This window comes from Poecile atricapillus, chromosome Z (genome assembly GCF_030490865.1).
Source record: "Poecile atricapillus isolate bPoeAtr1 chromosome Z, bPoeAtr1.hap1, whole genome shotgun sequence".
NCBI classification, from domain to species: domain Eukaryota; kingdom Metazoa; phylum Chordata; class Aves; order Passeriformes; family Paridae; genus Poecile; species Poecile atricapillus.
In genome coordinates, this window is record NC_081289.1 from 39177792 (window position 1) to 39191389 (window position 13598).

A 13598-nucleotide genomic window follows, 5' to 3' on the forward strand; every position below is an offset into this window, starting at 1 on the left:
AGAGGCATTAGAGCAGCTATGCCCTGGCAGGCACAGCCCATGTCAGGCATTACCTAAATAGGCTGGACACTGCAACAACTGGAAAAATCTGTTAGCTGTCCCTACTGAGCCTTTGGGAACCTGTGATTGTTCTCCACACTATGTGAGAGACTTTCTAAAGCTGATGGGACCAGTCGCTTTCTCACCCCCACTTGTTTCTCTCTGAGGCTTTGGACCAGTATAATGATTTAGGCATTTTCTTCCACTGCCCTCCTCAGGCCCCTGCCTTTGTCCTCTCCAATTTCTAATACACCTACCCCTGACCAGCACTCACCTTCACTCTCATTTTTACCCTCCTGTGTATATCTCAGAGGTCCTGGTGCAGATTGCCTTGGTCTGGTGTTTGCTTTCTGGCAATTCCCAGAGGCTCAAGTCAAGACAAAAGCCTCATTCTTTCAGTCGCTGTATGAATACATGATTAGGCACATTCCCTGCTCCAAAGACCTTTTGGTCTAAACCTGCTGCTTTGATTTCATGACACTAAATTCCTTTCCCAGTTTGGCTCTAATCCTTTTCTTGCCTCTAAACTGACAGAAATTTTTTTGCAAGGAAGTAATTTCCCAGAGAAAGATACAGTCTCTTTTACCCATAGGTTCTTCCTTCTTATTCTGGGTTCTTCTTTCTGCCACAAATTATCTTTGCCTTGCTATTCCAGCCAGCCCTTTAAGATGCATTTATGGTTTACAGCCCTGTCATTTTCCAGCTCCTTGTTACTCTTAGGGTTCAGCAGGTACTGTCCTCTCTGCTCTCTTTCAAAGGGAAAGATGAATTCTGCTTGCTGGGGCACTTCCCAAGCTCCCCACGGAGAAGGCAGCAGCCCCACTGCAGTGTGTTCTTGCCTGGCCAGGTTTGCAATGGACACCAATACCATCATCTGTGAGCACCTCTGCAGATCAGTGGATTCCACAGCAAAGACAAGAGCAAAACAAACCCAGAGAAGTGACTCACACCAGTGCCAAGAGAGATAATGGAAGAGAGAGAGGGTGACAGAGAAACGACACCACAACCTCATCTGCCTGGGGGCACAGAGGTCATGGTAGCCAGGGAATGAAATAAAATGGACTTTTCTGAGGGTGGCTGGGCAGGGAGAGTTTCTGTTTGATTATTTTAATTCTTCCAGGCTACCTCCCAGGGTCAGGTCACCTAATTTTATTCCAATAATGGAAGTACTCTGTTATGGAAAAGGACAACACGTGATTATTTTTTTCTCCATCCAATCCAATCCAATCCAATCCAATCCAATCCAATCCAATCCAATAAATTTGTTTTGGTGGCCAGTTTGAATGCTATTTTGACCACTTGACAGGTTTTATATGAAATACCTGATAATTTAAGAGCCTGTTACACCAGAAGAAATCTTGCTCGCTCATGCACCTATTTCCTGCCCTGTTGTAAAGTAAAAGAATTAAGAACACTCTAAGCCAAGATAAATTTGAAATACAATTCTCCAGTTACTTGAATCAAAAGGCAGTATTGATTATTTAATTACATAGAAATGGTCCAGATGCTTAGCATTTACTATAGATTAATGACTGTCCCAGAGCAGTTAATGGCCCTTCTTGCTGCCATCAACAAAAGCTGCCTATTAATCCCTGGAAAATGGCTTGCATAACAATCATAACCTGCTGTTAAAAGTTTATAAATAGATAAAAGTGTCACATGGATTTATGAGTGCTAAGGCTGAATGGGATCTGTGTGGCGTTTCTAGCAAATGAAAGCCATGTGCATGAGCTCATCTGATTGCTTGAATTATCACAAAATCCCATGTTGCTCTTTTGGGTTGGAAAATGGCACGTAAGAAAGTGCCAAGTGGCTGGAGTCCCATCTACTGACTGGGAAATAATTACTTCTCTGCATAATAAAGAGGCACCTTCATTCTAACAGCAGTGCTCTACCCTTTCTATTGTATCATAGGAAACGTGTGTAAGGGAGGCTGGGCTGTTTTATTCCTTCACTTTATTTTTAAGAGGAAAAAACACTTGCCCATAGACACACAAACACACACAGAGCTGAGCCAGGTCCTCACAAGCACACCAGTGGCTCCAGCAAGTGTAGGGGTCTTGCTAACTAGGATCTGTACTATTCAAAGATCTCCAAAGAAGCCCTTTGCACCTCTCCATCCCACACTGGGCTGGGTAGAACACTGAAAATGGTAGTGCTGCCAGTGAAAGGTGCTTTTGGAAAAGATGCTGCTCCTGGAAGAGCTGGGAGGGCACGCACACCCTGGGGAGGGGGTGGTGGAGGGCAGGGATTTACAGCAGCACTGCACCCCACATGTGGTAACTGTGCCCCACCACTGCAGTGGCTCACACTGCCCCTCCTGCCTGGGAGCTCAGCTTCAAACCAGTGTGCAGAGGACCCTGCCCCTGTGGGGTTGCAGAATCCCTGTCATCTGGACAGCAGTGTCAGTCCCTGTCCCCTCAGGAGCCATTGTCCATGTAGCTAGCTGTCCTCAGCTTCCTAACGCCACCATATGAGCAATAGATGATTATTGCATTTGAGCTGTGAATAGTAAAAATTATATACACATGTCGTTGTCCGGAGAAGCAGAGCAGGTCTGTGGGAGCATCCTGTTCCAATTAGGAATTTAGGGAAGTGGCTTCCTTGTATCCAGCCAGGCTGCAGATGCTGAGGTAAGAGGGAAGATGAGAAATTATTGTCTTCTTCAAAGAATCAGACAGGAGGGGACCTGAGGGCCCTTCTAAAATCACATCTTCCAAGCCTGTTAACATTACTGCCTCTATTTTCTGTTATTTTCAGTGTGTCTGTCTTGATCAGGCGAAGACATGCTTCAGTGCAGCACTGGACCAGAGAGGGTTGCCCATCATTAGAAGTCACAAGGCTCCAGTCTCTTGCCCCTTACCCCAAGCAGCGTTCACTTCTCCTCCAGCACACAGGCTCAGGGGGTCGGTGGCCCCCCTCCTGCAGCAGGTGGCCAAGGGTCTGGGATGCAGGAGAGGAGAGGGCACACGAGTAGGCTGTCGCTGACACTCAGAGGTGTGGGATGTACACGTGGAGCAAGTGCACTACTCAGGAGGTTGGCAGGCTGGAGGCTGAAGGCTGTAATTTTTCTTCACACTCTCAACACTCTATGGACTGCAGCCTCTCTACCTCTCTCCTCTCATCCCACCAGGAGGCTCATTCCCACTGCCAAACGCTGAGGGCATGCCCCTTCCACAGATCACTCTCATGATTTTTTTGGTGGGGCGCACCACAGCAGTAGTCAGACACTAAACAAGAGCAGAACTAAACTATTTATCCTCCCTCAAAGTCTTTCCAAATCTGCTTTGCGGCGCCTTCACAACACGTGGCCAGGTTTCAGGTGAGACAGAGGCGCACTGTGCGCTTCATGCACTTCACTGCGCCTCCTCCCCAGGACCCCCAGCCCCTCCTCCGCACCGCCCGGGTGCTGACCCCGTCCTGTGCCCAAAGGCTTTGCAGCGCTGAGGAATACCAGCCCGGCAAGCAGCCCCAGAAAGCTTCTGTGTCCAAGAGCTGAGAGAGGCAGATTTGCCTCCCTGTGCTTGTCCAGGGGCACGAAACCTTTCAAGGTCAGTGGCATTCGGTGTGCAAAGCTCGGTGCCGGACGGGGCAGGGCTGCGCGGGAGCACATTCCCCACCACCTCCATCCCTCCCTCCATTCCTCCATCCCTCCCTGCCGGTCCTGTCGCTCCCGCGGGAGGCACAGGACAAGCGGCAGCTCGGTTCGGGATGCTCCGCTTAGCGGCCAGTGCCATCTAGCGGGATCGGCAATGGACAGCCAGCCTTCCCAAAGCGCCACCAGCACCCTCTGCCTCACGGGATCCCCTGTCAGCTTCTGTCCCTTCATTGGGAACCGCTCTCGCTCCCTGTTTGAAGGATGTCGACAGACAGAAATTAAAATAAATGGCTAAAAGCTTGCATCAACTCCATGTCAGACTTGCAGACAGAAAGGACCTTGGAAGTCCTGGTCGTTGTGGGAGATAGGGGTGTGTAAAGGGCTGGCAGATGGAGCAGGCGAGGAAAAACAGCAGCCAGGGCCGAAGAGAAGGTTTTGGGAGGGTCAAAAGTGATTTTTAAATTAGTATTTTACTTAGGTATAGATCAGGTGATAGAAATCTCTTTCTCATCATTTCGGTAATTAAACCTCGTAGAGTGCAGGTTTATGTGAACAGATGCACCGAACGCCTGCCAAAGACAACACTGTCCTGCCTCAGAGTGCTCTTGCTCTTAAAGGTCTCCTCCAGTTTTTCACCCCGTTGGCTTTTCACAGCCTCCATAAAAGAGAGAGAAGGCACATCCTTGCTCTTTCATTGAAGGAAATGCTCACTTACAGGTACCGGAAGGGGCAGGGAGGAGGATGCAGAGCATCCCCCAGAAAACCTTAAATTTATTATCCAGATTCATCAACTGAATGGTAAGTTATTCAGCTGAACAATCAGGTCTCGTCAGGAGTCCCTTTTCCCTGGTCAGGATTCCCGAAGGGTATTTCCGTCCGTGTTTCCGGGTGCCGCCGCCGGCCGGGCTGTCCCACACAGAGGCGGGGAAGTTCCGCTCCTGGCCCCGCCCCTTCCGGCGCGCGCGAATATGGCGGCCGTGCCGGAGGAGGAGGCCGGGCCCGGGCCGGGGCCGAAGCGGAGAGAAAAGCAGAAGGGCAGGAACAAGAAGAAAGCGGCGTCAGGTGGGGGCGGGATGCGGGACCGTGCGGGGCTGGCGGCTCGCCGGGAGGGCCGCGGGCTGAGGGTCCCTCCGTGGGGCGCCGCGGAGGGTAGAGGCGGCTGGTGGGTGCTGGGGGCCGGCAGCGGCCGTGCCGTGTTGTGGTGTGCCCGCCCTCCCCTCGAGGTTTTTCTTCTTTTTTTTTTTTTTTTTTTTTTTTTTTTAATAGTTTAAAGCAGTAATTTTTCTAAGGTCAGAAGGGAAGCAAACCGCACTCAGCAGTGTATGAAATCAATCTCGTTAAAATAATAGCATTTTTTTTCTCTTTAGTAGCAGTTGATGAATCTGAACTTCTCACTGTGCCAGATGGATGGAAAGAGCCAGCCTTTACAAGAGAGGATAATCCCAAAGGGCTGCTGGAAGAAAGCAGTTTTGCAACACTGTTCCCGAAGTATCGAGAGGCCTACTTGAAGGAGTGCTGGCCCCTTGTCCAGAAAGCCTTGGGTGAACATGTATGAAATCTTAATAATTGTGATACTGCACTTGACCTTTTGAGGCATACAGGTCTTACTTAAGCTAATTAAAACAGTGCAAGTTGCTTTTCTCATACCATATTTGTAAATTTCTACTGTGCTTGCATTTTGAATTAGCAGTGTCATTTTTTCTCATCAAAATCGGTGAAGAATTGTGTAGTCAGACTTGCAGTTCTTTACAAATGCTGTCAGCAGAGTATTTGCAGCTGCCAATATCTCTTCATCCAGGGAGTGACACCTTTGTTGTGCTTGAATTCGGGGAGATGAGAGAGGTGGTGCTTTGGGCCTTGTGACATATATTCAGTCTGGGTTTTATCTCTGTGAGTGTGAATTTTCTTAAGCTAAGTCACTTAAGAAATTTTGAAAAATAGATCTGTATTCTGTTAGTTAAAGGCTTACTGCCAAAGCTGAATTATGATATTGAACTGGTGTTTTTTTTCAAATATTGCAGTATGTGAATGCAGCGCTGGATCTAATTGAAGGAAGCATGACTGTCACTACCACTAAAAAGACTTTTGATCCTTATGCAATCATTAGAGCTAGAGACTTAATAAAACTTCTGGCAAGAAGTGTTCCATTTGAGCAGGTCTGTAATAAATCCTGAAAGTTTTTATCTATCATAATGCTTAAGTTTTATCTTAAATTCTACCATAATATTGTACTTAAATCCTATCATAGTATTTATAAAATACTACATTTTAAAAATGTGGGAATTTCAAGTGAGTCAAGTAAAATATAATATATATATTTGAAGCAAATATATCTGAAAGCAAAGGGAGAAGAATAAACTGAAGTATTCTCTTGACTCTTATGAATAATACATTTGAATTTAGATGACATTGCCTGCATCTTTCTAGGCAGTTCGTATCCTTCAGGATGATGTTGCATGTGACATCATTAAGATAGGCTCTCTGGTGAGGAAGAGAGAGACATTTATAAAAAGAAGAGCACGGCTTCTTGGGCCAAAAGGATCAACTCTGAAGGTATTTCTAATAGGTGTAGTAACCAGACAATACCAAGACCCCCAAATTTGTGTCAGGTCTTCATACTTTACTAATTTAATTTTTTTTTTTTTTTGGTGTAGGCCCTGGAACTGTTAACAAACTGTTATATTATGGTGCAAGGCAACACTGTTTCAGCTCTTGGACCCTTTAGTGGGCTAAAAGAGGTAAGATGAGGTCGATGAGTCTTTTGTGTAGCAAACACAAACTTCTGTGCCCAGCTCAAGAGTGGGCAATACACAAAATCCATCAACCTCGGCAGTGTCTCACTGACTTTTCAGATGTGTGTTAGTAAGCCACATTTATATGAATGTCCATAGTATTACCAGCTGCTGAATTTTGTTTAGATGCTAAGATCTTTCTGTCTTGGATGAAAAAGCATCTCTCAATGTGGGAGAAGAATGCTTGTCAAAAGCAAGTTCCTCATGACAGTGTAAGATCCATGCTAACATTAAAATAATGTCTGTGGGGCCTGCTGGAATCTCTTAGAAGTGTATACAGTATTACTGGCATTTTTGAACTGCTGTTCCTTCCAGTTAACCCTGTGCTTTAGCTTTTTAAAGGCTGGAATCAATGATCTTTGAGGTCTTCTCCAACCTTAATGTTTCTGTAATTTTAAGTCTTACTACTTTGGGGGAGGCAGAAGTGGGGAGAGGAAGCATGATATTTTATAGCTGATATTTTAATTGATTAGCATGTGTAATACTTGCTGAGCTTTCTGTTCTTTTCCTTTTGCATTCAATACAGGTTAGAAAAGTTGTTCTGGACACAATGAAGAATATACATCCCATATATAACATCAAGGTTAGTGTGGTCCACTGTTCATCTTTGTTTACAAGAAAATACTATTTCTTCCCAGAGAGTTGTATGTTAATAACTTCTATGTTTGTGTGGTAATCTCTTTTTGAGAATTTCTGTAGTCTGCTGCTTTATAAAAGTACTGACTCTTGATATCCTCCATTTTACTAGGATATGTTGCCATAACATCATTATGGCAGTATCTGCAACGTCAAAGGAAAAGTGTGTATAAACTTTCTGCTTTGATTGTTGGCTTGATACTTCCTCATTTAAATGGAAGCACCTTATTCTCCAGTGCATCCTGCCCCTGTTTTGGGACATCTTTCTGGTTCTGCTGTTCATAATTAAGCCCCTCTGCTCTTAATGAAGTGAGATGTGGGAGGTTTGAATGTAGCATATTCCCTGTGAGAAAGTCTAGCCAAACTTCTATTTTTAATTTCTTGGCTTCTACTGTAATACTCTTTCTTTTTAATTGCTTCTTTGTGATGTTCTGAAATTACTGAAGACTTTGATGATCAAAAGGGAATTGGCAAAAGATCCTGAACTAAGAACACAAAGTTGGGAAAGGTTTTTGCCAAAATTCAAGCGGAAGAACTTGAAAAAACGCAAGGAGCCCAAGAAGAAAAATACCAAGAAGGAGTACACACCGTTCCCACCTCCACAGCCAGAAAGCCAGGTCAGTTGAAACTTTATTTCAGGTTATGCAGGAGTATAGTGCACCTGAAATTGTGTTCTTCGTTAAAAGAGATGGGGAGGATTTTTCTGTCATGTTCTGATTCCCTGATATTACACATCTGGCTTATAATGCATAATTAACTAAGGCTTCTTGCTACTTGTCTTACACAGATCGATAAAGAATTGGCAAGTGGTGAATACTTTTTGAAAGAAAGACAGAAGAAACGCAAGAAAATGGAAGAGATAAAGGTAAAGTTGTACTAATCCAGAGTCTAGTTAAAAAGCATTTGATTGCTGACTTGGAATCTGATTTTTTTTTTTTCCCTCCTCTTTTTGCCCTGCTCTATTGCTACTTGACCTTTTTATTGGTAACTTCAGGCAAAGCAAGCAGATGCAATCAAGAGAAGACAAGAAGAAAGAAATAAAGCTTTTATCCCACCAAAGGAAAAGCCAGTTGTGAAAACAAAGAAAGGTAACCGTTTGTTTTTTTTCCTGTTCTAAAACCTTCAGTTGTCAATTTCTAGGCTGAGTGATTTTGCAAATACAGCCTAGGGAAAAGAAAGGTCATGCAAAAAAATCCTGGTGGTAAGATCCGTGCCTAGAATTGCCAGGGACAGTAGAAAGATCATCTAGCTAATAATTCTGTACCTATAAAATGGCAGTTCTCAGTTGAAGAGTCAATCTCAATTGGTTGTACTAGCTTCAAAAATTTTTGTCTTTCAGTTCTACAGTGAAGCTGCCATGACTTTTACATTCAAGTAAAGAGAAAGCAATACTTACTTCAAAAACTTTGAGTTTTGGTACAAAATAGGGTAAATAGCTTTCCTAAAGGTTAAAGTAAAACCACACTGTGTACAGAGTAAGAGCTTATGTTTTCAAATTATTTATTTTTTTAATGGACTAGAGAAACAAGTCTTTAATTCTCACTGATTATGCTTCATATTCACAGTATTAGATATACTATTAGCTATACTACCTACATATTACACAATATATTACACAATTTCTTATGAACTTTAAAGTTTGTGTTTCTTGAGAAGCATGTGTTTTGTAGCATTGATACAGTACTTTTTTTGTTGTGATGGCAGCAAATTTCCAGTGATCCTGTTGTTTGCACTATGTCTCAAATATGGTGCTTTTATGGCTGCTGTGTGTTTTGAGCTGAAATCCTTCAGTCTTCCAAGAACAGAAGACAAGAGTAGTTTGTATGGTACCCACCATTAGATTTAGCAATTAACTGTGTGAGATAGGAAAGTTAGATCTAAATTCATGACTAGTGCTCGAAAGAGAAAATACCGTTATCTGTGTGAATATAAGAGAGTACGTTATCCACATTGCTCAGCACTACGTATTTAACTTCAGTATTCTGGCACTCCCTGTAGAAGTTTTTAATAAAGGTTTTCATGCAGAGGTCAAAAATCTGCATCATATTTCCCCAAGCCACCCTTCCTCATCCTTTGTCTTACAGTGGCCATTACTGAATGGCCACAGAGACAGTATAAGGATGGGACGGGCATGTTTGGGATCTTAGCACTTCAGTTACTTGCAGAAAGACAAAATGCCATAAAAACTTCTCTGCATGTAAGCACTCAGCAGTTAATTTCTTTTCTTTTGTAAGATCAATCAAGCCTATGTCTACGACAGTGTCTCTGTGCTAATTTCAGAGGAGTACATCTATGTTCTAAGGAGTGGATGGTAATAGTTTGTATGTCTGTAGGGTGTGGCATCTGTGTTCAAATTCTGCTGTATAGGATTTTTTTATATAATTGTTCTTCAAATTCTACTGAATATGTTTGTAGATAATACTAGTTTAAACAAATTTTTTATTTGAATACTCTATAAAATCATTAGGTAACATGAGTTCTAACCAATGCCACAGGATGCAGTTTACTGCATTTATACTTTATGTGTAAAGTCTTGTGGACTTTTAATGTTTTTCAGAAGTAAAATTCATGTCTGTTACCTTTGTATTTCTTATCATATAGCCTCCACTGAGAAAAAGATTGATATTGAAGCTATCAAAGAAAAGGTAAAGAATGCGAAGAAGAAGAAATTAGGAGCGCTCTCTGAGGAAGAAGTAAAGTTAAAAATGGCAGCAGATGAAAAGAAAAAAAAGAAAAAGAAGTAATTCACCCCCCCAAGCTGTTTACTTGTCACCTCTGATAATGAACATTTTTACACTTGGAAGATGGGAGATTTTTTGCTGTTGGTATAATGTGGACAAGAAAAGAATAAGTAAAAAGATCATTCTCTTTTCCTAAGTACAGTTTAATTAGTGGACCTACAGTAGCTGTACAGACTTGTTGAGGCTGGTGCAGAAAATCTGTGCTACTGTGTTGTTTGAGAAAGTAAGAGAATGTATTTGGATAATGTCCATCTGTCTAAAGGGAATGTTTCACAATAGAAACATTGAGGAGTTTGATGTGGACTGTTAAACATTTGGGTCGGAGAGCTCTGGGAAGGTGAAAGCTCAAGTTAATTATGTGAAAGACTACCAGACAATATGCAGCCTCAATTTGTGGTGATAACTTTTGCTAAGCGGGCAAGATTTATTACTATATTACGCTTTTATTTTTGTAAAAGCTGATTATTTTGTGTGTCTTGTCTCAGTGTTAATAAACTATTTTAATACAATGTTCTTAAATTCTTGGTTAATCTACTGCATAACATCCATTGTGTTGTCCAGGAAACAAACTCACAGTTTCATCTGAAAATTAGACAAACCATAATCTTCATTGCATACCATTAATAGACTCATTTATTAGCATTATCCTGATGGGTTTTTACACAGAATATGGTACAAAATGAGTGACTTTACATAGGGATTGTGCTGCAGGGAAAGCAAAAAGTTGTGTTATTTACCTTTAAATATATTCTTAGTTATTGCCTTCTTACAAGAATGTCTTGAAAATTATGTTCCTGTGTTTTTATTTTTTTGAGGTACTTCCCCTATTTTAAAGGAAGTTTAGAGGTTTTTCGATTACCTGAAACTGAAATATGATGAAATAAAATGCAACAGCTGCTCTGCTGGTGCACATTTCATACATCTGAGATTAAAGAAACAAATGTAATGAGGAGGAGATTGAGCCACACTAATTTCATGACTCGTGAGTGCTTTTGCTGGGTTTTGGAATTTTGATCACTGCACATGCAGTGGAAATGATTCTCCTAGAGGGATGGAGCTGAATGCCTTTTAGGTTAGTGACCTTTTATTTGAAACAAGTAGGTGAAAACACATCCTTTTTTTTTTACACAAGAATTGAGAATATATTTGGTTAGATAGCCAGTACATGTATATTGGGACATAGCTATAGTGCCTGACCTCTAGGGTAGGGCACATCACCCAAAGTGGCCCTTTCAATTATGTGAGCAGTTCTTGGCATTTAATTGTTAAGGAAAAAATACTCCTCTTCTTCTTTGGGACTGCATTATTCATAAGTGGCAGTTTCTTTTGGAATCAAGCAGGAAAATGATATTTAAGCATCTTTCACTGAGTGCATGATGTATAAGCCACAAGCCATCCCTCTCAGAAACTGTAGTGATCTGATGGGTTCAGTGATAGCAGCACTACAAAAAGGTTTTTAGAAACACCAGCTGGTGTTTGGCAGTTGACAGAGTAAAGGGGAGACCAAAGCTCTGGGCTTGGTGGGTAGTTCAGACCTTCATGTAATGGGAGGACTGATTTCAACAGGAGACACTGCAATGCTTGAGTTTAAATTCCCACTCTCACAAACGTGCTTCAGCAGAAGAGTGCAGAGCATGGACCCAGTAAGGAGGTGTTTGACAAGCCAGAGAAGGAGCATGAGTGTATTAGGGGAGGGAGAGGCCTCAGTTCTGAACTGCATCAGGCCCCTTTCATGACAGAGGAGTGGCACACATTCCCCTGCCTGTTGTTTAAAAAGTTAAAAACTTTAAAAAAGTTTTTAAAGTGTATTGCTGTTTGTCTCACACTGTTCTTTTAGACTGGCATATAATTTCAGGAATGTGGCTGTGAAATTATCCTAAAAAAGGGAGTTTTCAGCTGGATCAGCTAACTTCTTGGTGCCTGAGTTGCAGTGCAGGAAAATGTAGCTCAGCTTGGGGCAGAATGGCTTTAAATTATGTTTACTTCCAAGGAGGTGTGCTTTTTTAAAATTAGGACCCCCAGCTGAGTCATTTATGTAGCTTTTAGGTGACATCTTTCCCTCCAGTAAAATTCTTAGCACACTTCAGGAAATCTTGTCCTTTTGTTATGGGGTATTTAGTATTTCTTGGTTTTTACTGTTGACAAGTTTTAAGGATTGTTGGTAGGACATGATTTACTTGAATAAATGAAAAATCAGGAAAGCTTATTCATATTCCTGTAGGCAAGCCAAAGGATTTGTCTGCCCAAGAGTCCATATCTGAATGGAAAGAGGCTGCATGGTGTCACTTGCTGGTGCTTTGTGCACGTCTTTTCTGACAGAGTATGGCAGTACAGTTATAACTTTTACTTGTCATTTTACAAGTCATTTACTTGTGTAAAATGTAAATAAATAGAAAATAAAGTGGGCTTGGAAGAGTGAAGGTTTTTTTTGTATTTTTAGAACAGCTTGAACTATTGCAAATTATGTTCTTAAACTGATTTTAGAGTTTGCAGACTTGCAAAAATGTACCTGAGGTCTAGATTTCCATATCAGTGTTTTGCATTTATCATATGGAATTAATGGGCATATGCCGAATGGACAATTCAAAGTGGTTTGATCAACCAGAGCTAAATACCTGGATTTTTTGATATCCCTAAAAATGGCAAAGCTGTTTTTTCCTTCTTCACTTCTTGATTTTAATTTTTTTGTTTGTTTGTTTGAAAGATGACACATTGTAAAGTTTGGGTGTTTAATTCCCCCTAAACCCAGTTTTTTTAAGGAAGGTCTTTCTCAGGATTTCCTAAGAGCTGAAGTATATAGTTAATTGAAAGTGTTAACATTTTGAACTTTAAGGTCTCTGTGTTGCTTCTGTTTCTTCTCCACACATTACTTAAACTAAGCAGGGGAGAACTCCTGCTGAGCTCATATTAAGCTCCCGGGACACAGCAGTGTACATGGTTCCCTTCCCTGCATTTCTCTTTCTCGTAGAAGGATATTACCCCACCTGGGGGGCAGAGACCATGCTGTGGAGCCCCATGCAGGAGAGCACCCACACATGATGTCCTGCTGCCCACACTCCAGCCAGTTTTCAGATGGGACTTTGCAGTATGTGGAGCTTGAGGCTTGGGTTTCACACAAGAGTGTCTGACTCTGCTGTCTTGGCTATGGAGGCTCCAGCAGGCAACAAACTAGGATGTACACATATAAAGATACATCAAGCATGAAATTCATGATTTTGTCCCCAGCCATATTTTCATTTTGAAAAATGATTTTGAAAAATGCTGCTGTATTGAAATTATTCTAGTACAAGCAGTACTAGCAGATAACCATCTGCAAGTGTAATGGAAGAAATGTTGGGCCCCAGTTTCAATGTTCTCAGTTAAAATCCATGGCAGTAGTAAGATCAGGAGTCAGGGTCAGGAGTGGGCATGCAGAAACACTGACAGGTATTGTGGTGAGAGAAATGGAGGGATGAGGGGAACTTCCCAGCTTCCTCTACAGCAGTGTGTGCAGAGGGACACAGTGTAGAAACTTCTAAATAGATAGTATATAATGTATAGACAGGGATTGCTGTGGTCCAGCTGTGAGTTTGTGCAGCTCTGCTGCTTCCAGATTTTTCTTCAGCTGAGGGACTGTGGTTGATAGAGGACACATCAGGCTGAACACAGCAGCTGTCCCTGCAGCCTTCTGCCTGCTCCAGATGTGCAGGTTCCAGGAGATTTGTTCTTTGGCAGCTGTTGAACCAAAGTTGTAACTATGGGCATAGTGTGATTTTATTTGGAGTTCTATCTTTCCCAGCACTGTTTCCAGTG

The 13598-nt window shown here is 42.1% G+C and overlaps 1 protein-coding gene across 2 annotated transcripts; it reads left to right on the top strand.

Annotated features, from left to right (window-relative positions):
• The first annotated feature begins 4578 nt into the window (after positions 1–4578).
• LOC131573485 (KRR1 small subunit processome component homolog) lies at positions 4579–10315 on the top strand. 2 transcript variants are annotated; one of them, XM_058827483.1, is made up of 10 exons: positions 4579–4699; positions 5005–5186; positions 5659–5793; positions 6065–6190; positions 6292–6375; positions 6956–7012; positions 7512–7682; positions 7853–7930; positions 8060–8153; positions 9667–10315. In XM_058827483.1, exons 1-10 carry the CDS (start codon positions 4606–4608, stop codon positions 9807–9809), a joined length of 1164 nt encoding a protein of 387 aa, XP_058683466.1. In that variant the 5' UTR covers positions 4579–4605; the 3' UTR covers positions 9810–10315. The 2 variants fall into 2 exon arrangements, with proteins under 2 accessions (XP_058683466.1, XP_058683467.1); XM_058827484.1 differs by having other exon boundaries at positions 4606–4699; positions 5008–5186.
• The last annotated feature ends 3283 nt before the right edge of the window (positions 10316–13598 follow it).

Coding starts and splice junctions, on each gene's coding strand:
- LOC131573485 (XM_058827483.1), top strand. CDS start 4,606: ATGGCGGCCGTGCCGGAGGAGGAGGCCGGGCCCGGGCCGGGGCCGAAG. Junction 5,187..5,658: donor AGAAAGCCTTGGGTGAACAT/GTATGAAATCTT, acceptor CAAATATTGCAG/TATGTGAATGCAGCGCTGGA. Junction 6,191..6,291: donor CAAAAGGATCAACTCTGAAG/GTATTTCTAATA, acceptor TTTTTGGTGTAG/GCCCTGGAACTGTTAACAAA.